The sequence below is a fragment of the Trichoderma breve genome, chromosome 5 (genome assembly GCF_028502605.1).
Source record: "Trichoderma breve strain T069 chromosome 5, whole genome shotgun sequence".
NCBI classification, from domain to species: domain Eukaryota; kingdom Fungi; phylum Ascomycota; class Sordariomycetes; order Hypocreales; family Hypocreaceae; genus Trichoderma; species Trichoderma breve.
The window spans coordinates 2,879,262-2,895,820 of NC_079236.1; the positions used below are offsets into that span (position 1 = coordinate 2,879,262).

Genomic DNA, 16,559 nt, shown 5'->3' on the forward strand with positions numbered 1-16,559 from the left:
TGGCAGAAAAAAAGAATCAATGGCGGCTGCGGCCTTTACCATTGCTGCTCACTCTTCGCGTTGCTAACATTTAGCTGAGGCGTCATCACAATGGCTAACAACATCTGGGCCGTTCCGCTGGCGCTGTCCAACTTCAACATTGTGGTTGCGTTTCTGGGGGGGTTCATATCGCTGTTTGGGCTGGTGTCGTATCTCTTGAAGGAGAATTACTACTTGTCGGAAGCTCGTGAGTGCTCCTCCCGCCTATGGTTATTTCTTTTCTCTTCTTTTCGCTGTCTTTGTTTGTTTGTTTGTTTCTGCACATTTCGGTGGAGAGTGTCTCATTTGTCTGGCATGCTCTCTGCGAGTTGAATTGATGTCTCTCCCTCCCCCGCGCCAATTGTTTTGTCTGTATCGAGTTGCTAATTGCGTGAAATAGTTATTTCTCTTCTCATTGGAGTTGCTTTCGGGCCTCATGGGGCGAATTTCATTCGGCCGGATGCCTATACTGAATGTACCACGAGTGGCGTCACCGACGTCGAATGCGCGGACAAGCGTCTGGGCGACATCACGCTCAACTTCTCGCGACTTGTCCTGGGTGTGCAGCTAGTCCTTGCAGGGATCCAGCTGCCAAGCAAATATCTGTGGAGGGAGCATAAGCCTCTTGGGTTGCTGCTTGGCCCTGGCATGGCCTTCATGTGGATTGCCACGAGCCTGCTTGTCTGGGGCTTTGCCGGGACGCCAAGTTTCCTACATGCGCTGGCTGTGGGCGCCTGTGTCACGCCTACGGATCCTGTGCTGTCTGCTGTTATTGTCAAGGGAAAATTTGCTGACCACAACATCCCCAAAGAACTGCAGAACCTCATCGTCGCCGAATCCGGTGCGAATGATGGATTGGGCTACCCGTTCCTCTTCTTCGCCCTGTATCTGATCAAATATGTTGGCTCCGGGGCTACCTCTGGCGGAGGCGGAGAGGCCATGGGGCTTTGGTTCACATACACTTGGGCATACACGATCCTCTTGAGCATCATCTATGGTGCGGTGGTGGGAGTGCTGGCCAAGGAGCTCCTCCGCTGGGCTGTAAAGCGCAACTACGTCGACCGCGAAAGCTTCCTCGTGTCTGCTATATCGCTAGCCTTGTTTGTTCTTGGCACATGCGGGCTCATTGGCACAGACGACGTTTTGGCGTGCTTTATTGCTGGAAATGCATTTACTTGGGACGATTGGTTTCGTCTCGAAACGCTGGACGATTCTTTGCAGCCTACAATCGACATGCTTCTCAACGTCACCATCTTCTTGTGGTATGGAGCGTATATTCCTTGGACCGACTTTCGCCACAACACTGTCATTCCTATTTACAGACTCGTACCTCTTGGCATTGCAGTGCTGCTTGTGAGGCGCCTCCCATGGATCTGGGGTATGCATAAATGGATTCACCAAATTACCGGCACGCATCAGGCACTTTTTGTCGGCTTCTTCGGCCCAATTGGAGTCTCTGCGGTGTTTTATTTGTTCATTACTTTGGAATTCATTGAAAAATTCATGAGTGATGAAGACGGGAACCCGAGAAGCGACGTCAAGGACCTGGGTGCCACGGTGAGAATTGTGGTTTGGTTCCTGGTCGTTTGTAGCGTTGTAAGTTGTTCTATATTTACTAATTCAAGGTTTAACATGACATATATTAACCATCAATTTTATTAGGTCGTCCATGGCTTGAGCATTCCGCTGGGCAAAATCGGATACTTGGCCCCGCGAACCATTTCTCGCGTCCTCACCGAAAACAGCAACGGCGGCAATGTGTACTACGGCACGGCCATTACTACCATGTCCAGATGGTTCTCTGTCGCAAAGGATAGCGAGGGGCAGCCGGTAAACAATCCTGCTGTTCTCGGAAGCGTTATTCGTCCGAATAATGACGGCACTTTGGACCCTGCAAGGCCGCGGTCCACGCCTCCGTCTGATGCAAATACTCCGAGAATCGTTTGGCAAGATCTCGAGCCGATTCGACGAGTGAGGACTGACGGTTCGAGGAGGAGCAATCCCCTCCCATGACGAAACTGGCGTCCGTCAAGCCGACCGAGTCTGTATTCCCGGGATGAACTGACGTCCGTCAAGCCTACTGAGTCTGTATTCCCGGGATGTGTTGGCTTCTACATGGCGCTGGGTGAGCTGAGCATGTAGAAGCCAAAAATATGCATATTTTCCCCCTCCCAAAAGTCAACTTCGTCGGCGTTCCTGCATTATGCTTATTTTGGGCCTATTCTCGATTATTTCCGTACCTCATGAGCGATGGCTTACGCCTCTGGCTAAAAGCCTTTGATGCTTTTACTCCCGCATACTTTCTATAACGTACTCATTTTGAGAGCCGGTGGCTTATTCCCGCGATGACTTTACCTCACCATGCCTCTTCATATATAGATGTATATTGGCAGCAGCAAAGATCTCTTTCGTCTGATTAGTTTAGATAACAAACAATTCAAGCATAATACATGAAACCCAATAGGGCCAGCTTTCAAGCTGAACGGAAGCCTTTTTTCATCCGTGAGGCCGTTCGAGGTGTGTCATGATCTTCCAGTCTAACTGCATACAGGCAAGGGGTTCGGTAGCAGCCGTTACAACTCATTCAAAGTCAATTCTCAAATCCCCAACAAATCACAGCCTCAGCAAAACACGCGTCGTTTCCATTTGAAATCTGGAAACTGTGACATGCTGGGAATGAAGGAAGTGCTCCGATCGAAAGGTGGCATTTATGGGGATAGTGTTTGCGAGTGGGCATTTCATGATGTATTGGAGGGTTCGCTTGAGGAGGTCTTGCGGACTCGCGATAAGGCCAACAGCAGGCGGTAAAAGTTTAAGAAGGGCTAAAGGCAGGATTGGCAGAGGATGTGCCTGGTTTTAGTTCCGGTGGCGCTGTCGGGCTGCTGTTCATCAGTCTCCTGGCTTAAGCCTCGAGATACTGTACGGAGTATGCTTGGATGGATGGGATGCTGTGGCTGGAGATTGGAGGGCCGATGATGACAGAGTGCATTGCATTGGTCTCGTGGCGCGAGCTCACAAGGGCCCTGTTGCATTTACGCAGGTACTTGGTTGACCGGGGGGTATTGGATTAGCCGTCCGAGGACAGTATTGCATCGTCGTCATTGCTTTGCCTCGGTATTCATGGTCACGATGCTTCGTATACCAGGTACTATAGACAGGTAGATCCGGGGAACGTCACGAACACGTGGCTCTTTGACAGCTGGTGGGTTCAACAGAACAGAACAGACAAAGAGTCACAGCTTCGGCCTTGCCAACAGTCGGAGCTGAATCGAGTCCACGATTGCCGAGTCAGCAAGTATGGGGATTAATACTGTAATACTGTAGCAACTCTTTGGGGTTCGACGAAGCGGTGCCAAGTCGGCCAATGAAGGACAAGCCAGAGTCAGATACCCTTGGCAGAAGCGGCGGACGAGTTGCGCGGCGAATCTATGACACTGTATGCGTCAGCGCCATGCTATTGAACGACTTTAAAATGGCTGCATATGCACGGGCAAGGGTTTGTCTCTTGTGGATGGGACACAGTGTGTATGACGACAGTCTGTAGACGGTGTACTACAGTATTATGTACACTGGTACATCGTGACGGGCCAGTGAGAGCGAGCCTTGCCGGTGGTGCGCAGCGCACACATGCGGGTGTGTATACTCTCGCAGCCGTCAGGGCGCCGGTGGCCTCGATCGCTACCTCCAGCGCCTAGCAACTGCGGTGGCGACTCATGTATCTGATGCTAAGGTTTTGAAACGCAGCGGCCGACCGCCAGAACGCATCGCGGTACAAAGTATACTCCAAGTGGCCTCAGTGCACGCGAATAAGCTTCTTCAAGTTCCAAGCTTCTGCTAAGCATTACCGCTGGCAGGTTTATGCATCTCTCAACTTCGACTTGTACTTTTTCGAGATTGCAAAGGCCTCGCGCCCGTCCTTGCCGGAACGCACAACTTCGGCCTCAATGCTGGACCAGCTGCTTTCCACTCACTGTTTGCACTGCCCGCTGCCCACACCGTGCCTATAACGGGGGCCCCAGTGGATTGTTTACTGCTACTACTGTACATGCATTCAGCGGTCGGATTCTTATCGGCGGCCTGCATCTTGTCTTGTCTCCTCACATCAACACTGCGACCATTTGCATTCTCATCTCATCTCATGTCATCTCATTGCATTTGCACGATAAAAATCACAAAAAACGACACGCAAACAGCATCAGAATACACTCCTTTTCACTCTCACGTCGCGGCCGACCAAGCGCCCCAACCGCGGTCTTCTGACCCTCTGCACTAAAATTCAGGTGAGTAAGTGAGTGAGTGAGTGTGTGCGCGTGCTTGCTCTCCGCCTGTTGATCGGCTGGCTTCGCCGACGTTCGTCAACTTCCGCCCGGTCGCCAGAAAAAAACCCTCTCTTTCCTTCTCCCATATTCTCTCTCTCAAACCTCCCATCCACCACCCCTGTTTCTCGCTCCCAGGCTGCCTTGTTTTCCGTGTCGCTGCCACCGCGCCATTTGGAAAACATGCAACTATAGGGCTTTTGCATCTGGGACAATCGATTTTTCGCCGGCCTCGACGATTGTTACCCCCCAAAAAGGACCCTTTTTTTCTCCTCCATCTCGCACATAACGTCTTCGACTCCTAAGACACACCCCCACACTTTCGAGCCCAACACCGTTATCTCGACCGGCTTATCTGCGAACCGCACCGCTGACACAAGGGAAGAGAAAAACAAACGACGAGACAGGCGACAAAAGCAGGCTCCTGGTCGACGGCCGCTTCCATCACCAGCCGCCGTGACGCAGACGCGCACACCAGATCGCCCCTGCCAATCATGGCCTCGACTTCGACTCCATTTCGATCTGGCGCTGGCGATCCACTCATTGCACGAGCACAATCAATTCCCAGAGACGAAGAAATTCGAGATTTGAACGATGACATGATTGCCGCCTCAAACACCTTCTTCAGCCCCGACGATCTCCAACAGCACATGAGCGCCATTGACACCGACCATATGAAAAACTTCTGGGACGCGCAGGGACTTGTCGCGACCGGACCCTTCCTCGACTCGCCTAACGGCTCTCTTTTTGACGAGGAGTACGATTCCGGCTCTGCGTCTCCCCGGGCACCCGGCAAAGCAGTAGATACGTCCAACTTCGAATTGAGGACGAATGCTCATCTTGATTTGATGGCCGCCCTTCGCAAGACCGAGATTTCTCCATTTGCTCTCGCTGGACAGTCGTCGACCTTTCTTGGAGCCCCTGAAACCACTGGCGCATCGGAGCTATTTGATTTTGGCGGACGTAACGAAGCCGTGACGGACCGGCCGTTCGTTTTCGGTGCTGCCCCGGACGGCTCTGCTGCTGCAGCATTCGCCACCCCGACTAACAGCCCGATGAATATGGAATCGCCGAGATCAGAAAAATCAGGCCAACAGCAAGAGAGTTCGGTATGTTCATATTTTGTTATTCTAATTTTTACTTTTTTTTCGTGTGCGTGTGCGTGGCGGAACGTCATGGCGGGAAAATCAAGAAATGGCACTTCAGGAAAGTATTGACTAATATTCACCTAGCAGCCAACAATGACCATTCCGAGAGGACAAAAGAGGGCGGCGGGCCCAGAGTTATCACCAAACAGCGTCATGTCCTCCAGACCTTCATCCGAAGCAGGCCAAGATTGGCCATTTTTCATGCCTGACTTTTCGCAGGCCGGACAGCCGCCTGCCCAAGAGCAAATGCACCAAGCCTTGCAACAAGAGTACATGCAACAAATGCCAGTTTCTGACAACCCCGTGTTTACCTACACGGGTGAGTATGGGCTGCACATTCAGGAATCTACGCTCAAATCCCGCGTAGAGACGCAGATGGCGGTAACCATGACACTGTCTCATCTACCTTTTGGCATCACCAAACTACATTTGCCTCCCCACACAATTTCCAAACCTAAACTCAGGGCCAAACCCCTTCCGCAGCCGTCCCCCGATACGCTAGAGCTGTATGTCAGCTTGGTTTGCACGACCCCCATGGATCAGCCCGAGTTGAGAAAGAAGGCGCTGGAGAGAGCTGCCACGGTTCCTCACGACTATCTTCCTTCTCCTGAAGAGGCTGAGCACGAGACACAAAATGGCTGCCAAATTCGCATCTGCAAGAAATGTATCGAAAGAGAGCGCAAGCGAGCTGGAAGAAAGAAGAACCACACCAAGTCTGACGAAGAGAAATCCTGGTATATGGATGAATCGCGCCGCATCATTATATTCAACACCAAGGAGATGAAAGATTGGCGACCCCCCAGCAACGAGAAGGAGAAGGACTCGGAAGGACCATCGCAAGCAGAGTTGTTCCGACAGTGTCCCACCGCCATGCAAGTTGTGGTTCCTATGCGACTCGCATGTTACTGCCGTCACCAGAAGGAGAAGACGGGCTTCAACGTCATCTTCACATTCAAGGACTGGGAAGGCAAGGTCGTTGCACAGGCCATGTCCGGCTCGATTATGATCACGGACGACCACAAGACGGTGGTCACCTCACCCACGGACGATGCTCCTGAGCTTGAGCCCCAAGGCCCGGCCAAGAAGAGGAAAGCGAGCACCCCAACCCCTACCAGAGTTCCCCAGGCCTTGACCATGACGCCCTTGGATGCTTCACCAAACATGGCTTCCCAAGGCGCTTCCACGCAGGTTACCTCCGCGGTCACCTCGCCCTTCGCTCCTAACCTTCATTCTTTCCAACAGCCAGAAGCCGTGCTTGGTGCGGTTACCCCCCAGTTATCGGCTTCCAATGGGTCCCCCGTAATGAACCCCATAACCAACGACCCGTGGTTTGCCCAGCGACGTTCCCAGAGCATGGATAACTTGTCCATGGATAGCTTTGTCACAAACAACTCGGTCATGACTGGGCTCTATCCCACGCCAGTATCATCCAGCTCTACACGCCCTCCTAGCCCGAGCAGTATGCGGAGTGCAGTCAACCTGGTGCCGCATAACCCGGTTACCCAAGCCTCGGACGCTGATCTTTATTCTCTGGGTGTTGCCGCTAGTAACCCACCAAGAGCGCAGTCCACTGTCCACAAAATTATTCCTGCCGAGGGCTCGCTCAATGGCGGCATGGAAGTTACCGTGCTTGGTGCTGGCTTTTACCAGGGACTGGAGATTTGGTTTGGCGACCACAAGGCCACTACAACTACCTTCTGGAGCGAGGCATCACTTGTATGCCTGCTGCCTCCTTCTACGGTTGCTGGCCCAGTTCCTGTAACCTTTGGGCCGCAAAGGGCCGCGGCGCCGCTGGGCATGCAGCCTCCGGTGTTTACCTACATCGACGACAATGAAAACCAACTCATGCGCGCAGCCATGTCGTTCTTTGGCCGCAGATTCATTCCTCCCATGAACATGAATCTCAACCTGCCCATCTACAACGCTTATATTCCAAACCCGCCCATCTTGCGAAAGGTACAGGATCTGATGGCTGCCATGCCCGCCATGCCCACCATGCCCGGTGGCCGCCCAGATAATGCAAGCGACGATGGCACAAAGGCGGACGGGCGCTGGTGGGATCTCTCATCGTACATGAATACTGCGGCAGCTCCTCCCGCTTATTCTGACATCTACCCAGGAAAGGATGCGGACGCGAAGGATATGGATTCCAAGGCTGTTCTATCCGTGGCCCGAGCTGCCGCTGATGCCGAGGCGGATTTGAAACGCTCCATCCGCCATGACGAGTCAGAGTCCTCGGCTGCTGCGGCCGTGTTCCAATACGAGGACGAGGCGGAGTCATCAGCTTCTGCGGCCATCTTCCAACATGATGAGTTTGAAGATGATGAGGAGGAGGAGGTGGAGTTGGTGATGAGAGGCAAGGCTCCGGCTATCGATCCCCCTGCAATCCTCGAGATTGGACGCAAGCATGCCATCACCAAGGAACAGCAAGAGAACTTCTTGCGAGCCCGGGAACAGAAGTTGAAGAAGATTAGCAATGATCGAAACCTCTTCTTCATTTGGGTAAGTCGAGACTATTATTTCTCTATCTTCAATCCAAAGTCAGTAACTAACAATTTCTCTTTCTACCAGATCCCTCTTCTCCTGGTGATGATTTGCGCGCTGCTTTACAGCTACTTCCCCGAGCTTTTCCCTTTCATCTGGGCTTCTATCAGAGCCATCGTTCACACCCTGTTTTCTTCACATTCTTGAGTGATGAATTCCGAACCGGCAACGTTTAGTGCTGTTAACGACATGCCACGATGAAGAAAAACGGCCAAACTTTGTACATTTATCTCATTTCTTTCATCTCATTTCAGTTATATCTCTATTGATGAAGACTATAACGAGGCATGCGTGCTTGCTTATTTCATCTTTCTTGCCATGTTCTTTTTCTATCGCTCATCACGAAGATTATAACACACCATTTGCTCCTCGCCTTTGTTTTCCCACTTCGACTTCATTCATACCATACATCATGATAATGCATACAAAACAAAACGACAACAAAAAAAAAAACCGGGAAAAAGAAAAAAAGAAAAAAAGCGACGGAAAGACACAGACAAGAGACAGACGACGCGATCTGGACTTAAGGGATAAGAGGAATGAAAGAAGGATATCGTTGCTATACCGGTGAAAGAGCGGGAAAGAGAGAAAGTCTGGTTTGTTTTATTATTCGCATGGAAATGGGCGGAATGGGATGGTTAATGGGAGCTGTGCAAATCGGGATGGGTTTGTATGGTTTCCTTCGGGCTGGGATATTAGGATAATTTGTGTGACGATTTTTTTTTTCTTACTTTAACTATGGGAGTTTTCGGAGGGGGTTTTTAAGTTCCCATACAGAGGGAATTTGGGCAAATAGCGTTTTAGATGCTTTCGGTATGCGGCACTGCACGACTTTTTTTTCGTTTGACTCTTGTTGCTTTCTCCATCTGTATGTTCTTTGATGGAAACAGGTCTTACGAGATACGCCGGTGTGAGAGTGTCTGGAAGGGCAGTTTTGGATACGGTTTGAAGCGCAGTCCGTAGAGAAATACCAGTAGTAATTAAATATAATATAGTTTATTCATTCACATACTTCACAGAATCATGGAAAGGCGCAACAGTTTTTGATGTAATGTCTCTTGTCATTCGTAAAATATGTTAAAAATACCTATTAGTACAATCTTGTCCTCCTCACGTCCCCTGAAAATCATGATATCATCAAGATCCCTCCTCTCCAGCCTCTCTCTTTTTTTTCTTTCTCCCGCAAGTCATACTTACTGATCTCACGAGAGAACAAAAAAAGAAAAAGAAAAGCTAGACAGAAAGGATCTAATATGTGAGCGAATGTAAAAAAAAAATCGAAATCAAAATCAACAAGGATTTCCTTTCCCTTTTGCCAAAAAAAATCGAAATCAAAAACTCAAAAGACAAGCAAGCGGCTTTGATTCCACAAAAGAGCCCCCCGTCTCAAACCAAGCGAAGGGCCAGGGATTCTCCCCCTCCCCTTCCTCTCCCCTTGTCTCTTTCCCCCCGTTCAGTAAAGAAGGAGAGATAGAGAAAGATGGAGAGGAAGAGTAAATTTGCTCGTTTCCGCGCATTGTCCTCCATGGTCAATGCTCATAAAAAGAAACGAGCTGAAAAAAAGGAGGAGGCTGGGATAAAAAACAAAGAGGCTGATTTTTCTCCTTTTTCTTTTTACCCTCCCCTGCCTGGTCCTTGTTTGCCGAAACGGCTCTCTCCGCGAAAAGGTCCGCCGCTTGCTGCTTATTTTGCACAAATGTCGTCAAAGTCGTATATACGTAGAGTTTCATATATTGTTCCTTTTGTCATGACACATAACGTAACAGCAACAACGTCCTCGGTTCCAAAAACGCATGTTTTGTTAACAACGAAAGATAAAAAGCTTTGGCCTTGCTACTGGGAAGCAAGACGTTGGATCATTACATCGGTTGTTGAGGTTTTTTTTGTGTTATCTTCCATTTTTTTGGTCTTTTCTTTGTGTTTTGTGTGGTAAAATCAACACCCTCCGAACAGATGGGGGGTATATGAGATAAAAAGGTTTTTTTGATAAAAATCATATCATGTCTCGTAATAGAGAAGAAAGAAAATTCGTTAAAAATCGAATCATTGCTCGATCCAAATGCTTTTTTTGATGAGAAAATGGCGGATCAGACAGGTATCTCGCAAACAGAAAACTCCGATAGATGATGCGAAAAATAAAAGCTTGAAATCTTCACCGTTTCAGGCCCCGCCAGGCCTGTCCATTCTCTCGATCTTCTCCAAAGGTATACTTGGCGGGAATAGTTGGGACGCTGGGAATCCCTCGGTTTGCGTTGGGAACCACTTTGAGGGCATCCTGAGTGGGAGTAGAAGTAGCAGCAGGAGCAGCTTTTCTTGGTCTAAGGCCGCGGGAGCTCTTGGAGCCCGAGCCAATAGCCCGAACACTGTACACGCTTTCGCCGCTCTCTCTGGCCGACGACGTAGAGTCGAAGGAGCCGCGGGGAGATGATGCCGCAGATGAGGAGGGCGAAGTAGCGCATAGCAGGTGAGAAGACCGCTTACTATGCCTGGAGTCCCGACTCGACGTGCTGTTGCTGTGATAGTGGTGGATGACCACGGGTGTGTGGGTAGCACTGCCTCCGCTCTTACGAGCCTTTGCTTGAGAGCTCGTGAGCTTCCGCCGAGATCTGGCGGTGCGGAGAATTGGGATGCCAAAGTCCTTGGAAGCCGTCTTACGAATCTTCTTGCCCCTGGTACGTGCTGACCTCGGCGATCTCGGGGGCTCGTCCTGATGGATCTGGATATCCGCGTTGTTTTCGTTTGCCGTCCGTTTGGTACCTCTAGAGTCGGCACTGGCAGGGGTCACCGCGGATAGAGACGTCCTATTGCTCCTGGGCGTTATGGGCGTCGAGTTGAGCGGCCATTTTGGCGGTGGAGGCAACGAAACGGGTGTCTCTAAAGGCGGTAGCCGCGGCGGGGGCGTCCTCAGTGTTAACGTCGGAGAAAGCGCCTGATGGCTAGTAGCAGGCCGTTGGCGTACAAACCCCGGTGGAGGAGGCTGTCGCGTGGATTGAATGGCATGCGTGGTGAAGAAGCCAGCTTCGACCAGCAAATGGTAGCTCGCCAAGGCCTCTTCCCTAGTGGGCCTGTCGTCGTAAGCTCCAGGAACTGGCTTCGTTGGAGACGGAGAGTCTGGCTGCTGCTTCTTCTGCTCGGGCGAGGGAGCTTCTTTCTTGAGCTTGAACCGACCCCGAACGCCCTCCCATACTTGACCCAGCACGCCCTTTTTCGGTGAAGTAGCGGTGCTCGGTGCGACACTGGGAGCGACACTAGGCGCGACACTCGGCGCGATGCTGGGCGCAATACTCGGAGCTCCCCGCGACATAAACAGCTGAAGTTGGCGGGTGGTGTCTTGGGACCGGCGAGAGCTTCGCAGATTGTACTGATGCTGCTCTAGCTCTGCTTCCAGTGGTCTTTCCAGAGCCTCTAGCTCTTCGGGCCCGAGAAACTGGCTTGGTGGCACGGCAGATGCACGGTCATTCATAGAACCCTCTTGGAAGCGACTGCGACTTTGCGCTCGCGGCCTGAGGCCCCTCGTCTTGGGGGGGCCCATTGCAGGCGAAGTGAGGAGGGTTTACTTGAAGACGCGTGCAGGATGTGCGGAGATGAGAGTCGATAAGGGGAGGGGATAGAGAAGCCCCCTTGGCTATACAGCTCGCCGATGGCCTGTATTCGACCACCGTCTGTCCCGCAGCCAAGTGAAGCCGGATGCTCGTGATAAGTTGAAGTATCGTCAATCAGAAAGCATCCATCCCCCTTTGATCCTTTTTGTTGTCGGGTGTCTCTCGTCTGCCGCCACCACCAGCGCTTTGTCGAGGTCCAAACAATGGCCAATAAACAAACAGGCGAAAACACGGGCCAGCGCTTGCGGCCGGAATGCTGCTGCTGTTATGTAGTCGTTGGCTTTTTCCTCTTGTTGTCTCTCTTCTGTCTCGGGCGTCGGGGGCGTCGGGGGAAATTGGGATAGCTCTCCGCAATCTTTTAGAGTTTAATGAGGGATCGAAGCTGGGTCCATGGAGGAGAGATTTTAGTCGAGATTCGGGATGATATGCTTTCTTTTTCTTTTTTCCCGCCCAATGGGTGTTGATTGGAGGAAAAGAAAACAATGCACTTACGTCCAATCTCAGGCCGGCAATCGTATATGCTCTGTTCTTATTTGGCTGTTTTAGTTGAACACGACCAAGAAAGAGTGCAGAGCTCAAAACGGGCCCCGTTCAGCTGCACCTCGCAGACACACGCACGTAAGATTGAAGCAGCTCCGCCTGGGGGCCAGCAAAAACTGCGCCCGACTGTTTTGTTTTATGTGTGGCACTGAGGTGGCCCATCCGCACCGCTCCCCCAGCCACACGTGACGGTTGTCCCGGCAACCACCGGGGGACCCCCTGCTAGAGGCCCTGCTAGAGCCCTGTAGAGGCCCTGGACTTAGTGCAGAGGCCCTGTAGAAGGTCCCCCCGAGTGGCAGGGATTGTTGATTGTTCGCAGTCCAACTGGTCCCTTTTTGCATGGCCGTAGTCCGTACTCGTATATACTGGTGGCAGGACGGGCTGTACAGTTGCGGCGGTCGCTTGCAGACTTGCAGTGCCGCCGAGTGGCTGTCACAATCGTTCCACATTTTACGGTGTCGAGACCACGAGGGACCGGCAATTCCTTTGGCTTTGCTTTTTTGCCTTTATTCTACGACTGAGATGGAGGGTTGGGTTGGTGGTTGGGGGAGGTTGGAGAACGGTGACAGCATCAAGTGACAACACAACACAACAACGCATCGAAAAAAAGAATGTGACGGAACTAGCCAGGCCAGGTCACACACACACACACACACAACTAACACAACACAGTTCGGCGTCTCACCTCTTGACAATAGCGCCGAACAAACAGATAAGTAGGAGGGATTGACACTTTTCTGCGCACGGGGAAAAAGAGAAAAAAAGAAAAGAAACCGCTCACTCTTTATCCTCCCGTCCCCCTTCTCACTCTCATTAGGAATCTCGCTCCGGCCCTTGGCGCCAGGACATGCCTGCAAGCCAACGGAGGCGGAGGTTAATCACATGTGCATAGCCGCTCTCAAGCAGGGTCCCGGTCCTGCGGCCGGCTACTACGGGAGGCTGTCCTGAAGCAGAAACAGATTTCAATCAATCCCATATTGTCTGCTTCCTTGTAATTGCCGCGAATCTTTTCTCCCCCATGCATATCCTGTGATGTACGCTCGAATCGCGAGTTTCAAACAGACAGGCCGACAGACAGCTAGACGGACAGACAGCTAATAGACAGACAGCGTAAACACAAGTTCAGACAGACATTTCTCCCGTCTCCTCATCTGTATCTCGCAGTCATAAAACCTAGTCGCTCGCTCTGTTACCAAGCTCCAATTGTTCATTATAAGTATAGAATAAAGAAATCCAAAGGCCGAGACATAACCTTCTCTGAATCTGCTATAACAGCTGTACTGGCGGCAGATGATATGGACGTGAGCGCCGGGAATCTTGCCAATGGTCATGTTGGTCAAGTTGCTGAAGCAGCCATCTCCAGCATTATCGATGATACTAATGATATGAGATTGGATCCCGGCACAATATCCTCTTATTTTGATTATAAATACAATGTCCATATCATAAAAAGATGCCAAGTGATATATAGCAATGCTACCTACTATATCTATCCAGAAGAATACACAGACACTCTAACTTCAATCTCAACTCCATCCTCTCTTCAATCACATTCCCATATTCAACTAGCCAATTACATTCACCACACAAATCAGGAACACTTCATATTCACTCATAACAACTCTGTCAAATCAATTTCCAAGCAAGCAATTAACACTACAATAACGACATCAACATCTCCCATCACAGAAACAAAAAACCACTAGGTAGTGCTAATAAGTTGTCTCATTTAAATATATAAAGAAAAAATAAAACAAACAACAAAAAAGACATCAAATGTAGCCGTCCAAAGCAAATGGCTTCAAAGGAAAGAATGATGAACCGCCCGGCTTTGACACATGACATGGATATAATAAGTCCAGAGTTAAACAAGCGCAGGCGGGAATTCCATCCCCCAGGCCTCCCTCTTTCTCTCTCCCCTTCAACAATCTATATATAAGGGGCAGCCTGTCGGATGAAAAGAATCAAGGTCCAAACACAAAAGGGACAAAGTAATAACGAAGAATAACACACATGCGCGCGCAAAATTCGATGTGTTCCGTTGAGCCATCTCACTTTGACAAAAATGAACAAATAAGAAATCCCAGATAGCCTCAAGCTGTGTCGTATCCTCCCAACTCCGTAAAATCACAAGCTCCATTCATATTTGCCCTCTTCCAGAAAAAATAAGATAACAAAAGAGGTATTTAATAATGGTAAAAGTCCCAAAACGCCCATGAGAAATCTATCACACATCAAAATGCAGATAATATACTCCAATAGTTTTGAGTTGCCCAATAGTTTGTGAGCCGAAATCGCACCCCGCCCCAGAGGCTTACACTTGGTATTGGTTGAAAGTAACGACACCGATTTGACCGTCTGCTCTGGAGTAGAGGCCCTGGTCCGGCTCGGGGGTGAGCCCGCGGTATCCGTGGCCAAAGTGCGCATCGAGCTGGCGCTGGCCGTTGTGCAGCGCCTTGGTGCTTTGAGAAAAGACGTGGTCGTGTTTTCTCTTGCCGCCTGTTGGCAGCAGAGGTGGAGGAGGAAGGGGCTCAGTTTGGGCCTCAATGGGCGGCAAGGGAGACACCAGGGAAGCAATCTTGAGAGGCGCCAAAGATGACTGGCTTGGCATCTGTCGCCTGGGCGGAGGAGGCAGAGTATTGTAAGGAGCTGGGTGGTGAGGAGCGGAGTATGGCGCTGATGATGGAGGAGGAGGAGGAGGCGCGGAGTAGGGCGTCATAGGCGCAGGAGACGGGTAGGAAACAAACGATGGTCGTCTCTCAGTTGATGGATATGTGGAAGGCGACTGAGCGGCGTAGGGCTCACGACTGTCATAACCAGAGTGCCTTGTTGGCGGCGCTGGGGATGGGCTGGGCATTGAGTGCCGAGGGGGATAGTTGTATGATTGTGAGTCCTGCTTGGCATATGGAGATGGCGCAGATGACGTCGGATACGGCCCGGTAGGCGTTACAGGAGGTATCGGAGCGCCTTGTGGGTGAGCATATGGTCGAGGAGGAGCGGGCGCGCCATACTGATGCGGCATGTTGTGGTCGCCAAATGCGAGGTGTCCAGGCCTAGCAGCGGGAGGAGGTGCATCGTAGCTCGGGGGAGGAGGCGGAGGTAATGAAGGAGCATGGTAGCTCTCGGCAGCAGATGGTCTGCGTTGTGAATCCTGTGGCATGTACGGCGCGCGGTGCTCACTCGCGTTACTGGCAGATCGGGCCCGCATGGGATCCTCGGCGGGAGCTGGCGTCACGGTCCGGCGACGAGCATATTCCTCCTCGCGTCGGTCGTAGCCGCCGCTGCCCTTGCCGTCGCGCTTCCTCATACGAACGTCACGGCGAATGCGAACTCGGCATCCCTGGTCAGCAACTGTCTTGCTGAGAGAAGTACTCTCCATGAGTCCGGGGAACTTCTTAGCGCTGAAGACGTTGAACGGCTGCGTCTTGATCTCCATTCTCCAGTCGACTCCGGCGGGGAGGTCAGATTCAACGGGCTCCATGTCGAAATCCTTGGACTCCTTGGTCGTCTCGTACAAGCTGAAGGAAAGACGGAAGTAGCCTTCGTGGCGGACAGACAGGTCGGGGAAGATGAAGTATCCAGCCTCAGTTGGTCGGTCGAGGTAGGCCATGCCAGATGCCGGGACACCAGTCAGGATGGGGGGATTGTTGGTGGCTCCATTTTGGACACGGCCGTGAGCCATGGGGCGAGCCTGCTCCAGACTGGCATAGAGGAAGAAATTGGCGTTGTAGTCGAAGGTGATATCCTTACCCTCCTCGACGGAGGGACCCTCAATGATACGAAGTTCAACAACAGGCGGCGGGTCAACAGGTCGTCGGTCGCTGTTAGCTGCGAGGGAGTAAGTACACGGAGGATTCCCAAAAGGCAGACCGCGATGCGTCATTGCCACATCTGTCGTGTTGAAAACGCACCTTTCATGCCCGAGCCACATGCGCGAGCACGCTCCGGCTGCTGCAGAACGGTCAACTGGTACCATAGGTGTCGGTTCTCTCTTGTGACGCGGTGGATGCGTTGGACCATGTCCCGCGAGGCGGAAGAGGCCACGGAGGTAGGCGTCGCCATGATGCCGCGTGGAATAGCTGTGGTCGAGTACGATTGCAAATGAGGCAACAAGTATAAAAGGCTGTCTTGCTCAGTCAGTGCTACAATTCCCAGCTGGCAGCGGTGCGGAGGGAGGAAAGGAGTGGATGGGTTGGCAGCTATGAAACAGCGAGAGGCCAAGGTGTAGAACGAGGCCACGACAACCATTCAGTGGGAAATCACACATCACTCACCTTTTTAACAGGCAAAAGCCCAAAGTTCAAGACACTCTCCGGCCGCCAAAGTATTAGGGGCGGGAAGAGCCCACTGTTCAAACCAGGCCAGGAGACGGTAGCAACTGTACGCGGGGA

At 51.5% G+C, this 16,559-nt stretch overlaps 4 protein-coding genes across 4 annotated transcripts; 2 read left to right on the top strand and 2 right to left on the bottom strand.

The window, feature by feature from the left end:
* Nucleotides 1-90: 90 nt before the first annotated feature.
* Nucleotides 91-2,031, top strand: T069G_08526 (sodium/hydrogen exchanger family domain-containing protein; the record flags this gene model as incomplete). The annotated part of the gene is made up of 3 exons (XM_056175736.1): nucleotides 91-226; nucleotides 419-1,614; nucleotides 1,681-2,031. The coding sequence occupies 3 exons, from the start codon at nucleotides 91-93 to the stop codon at nucleotides 2,029-2,031; spliced, it is 1,683 nt and encodes a 560-aa protein (XP_056026685.1).
* Nucleotides 2,032-4,828: 2,797 nt separating this feature from the next.
* T069G_08527 (IPT/TIG domain-containing protein) lies at nucleotides 4,829-8,173 on the top strand (the record flags this gene model as incomplete). The annotated part of the gene is made up of 3 exons (XM_056175737.1): nucleotides 4,829-5,443; nucleotides 5,567-7,984; nucleotides 8,054-8,173. The coding sequence occupies 3 exons, from the start codon at nucleotides 4,829-4,831 to the stop codon at nucleotides 8,171-8,173; spliced, it is 3,153 nt and encodes a 1,050-aa protein (XP_056026686.1).
* Nucleotides 8,174-10,178: 2,005 nt separating this feature from the next.
* Nucleotides 10,179-11,558, bottom strand: T069G_08528 (uncharacterized protein; the record flags this gene model as incomplete). The annotated part of the gene is made up of 1 exon (XM_056175738.1): nucleotides 10,179-11,558. One exon carries the CDS (start codon nucleotides 11,556-11,558, stop codon nucleotides 10,179-10,181), a length of 1,380 nt encoding a protein of 459 aa, XP_056026687.1.
* A 2,924-nt stretch (nucleotides 11,559-14,482) lies between these two features.
* T069G_08529 (velvet factor domain-containing protein) lies at nucleotides 14,483-16,230 on the bottom strand (the record flags this gene model as incomplete). The annotated part of the gene is made up of 2 exons (XM_056175739.1): nucleotides 14,483-15,996; nucleotides 16,080-16,230. 2 exons carry the CDS (start codon nucleotides 16,228-16,230, stop codon nucleotides 14,483-14,485), a joined length of 1,665 nt encoding a protein of 554 aa, XP_056026688.1.
* Between the last annotated feature and the right edge of the window lie 329 nt (nucleotides 16,231-16,559).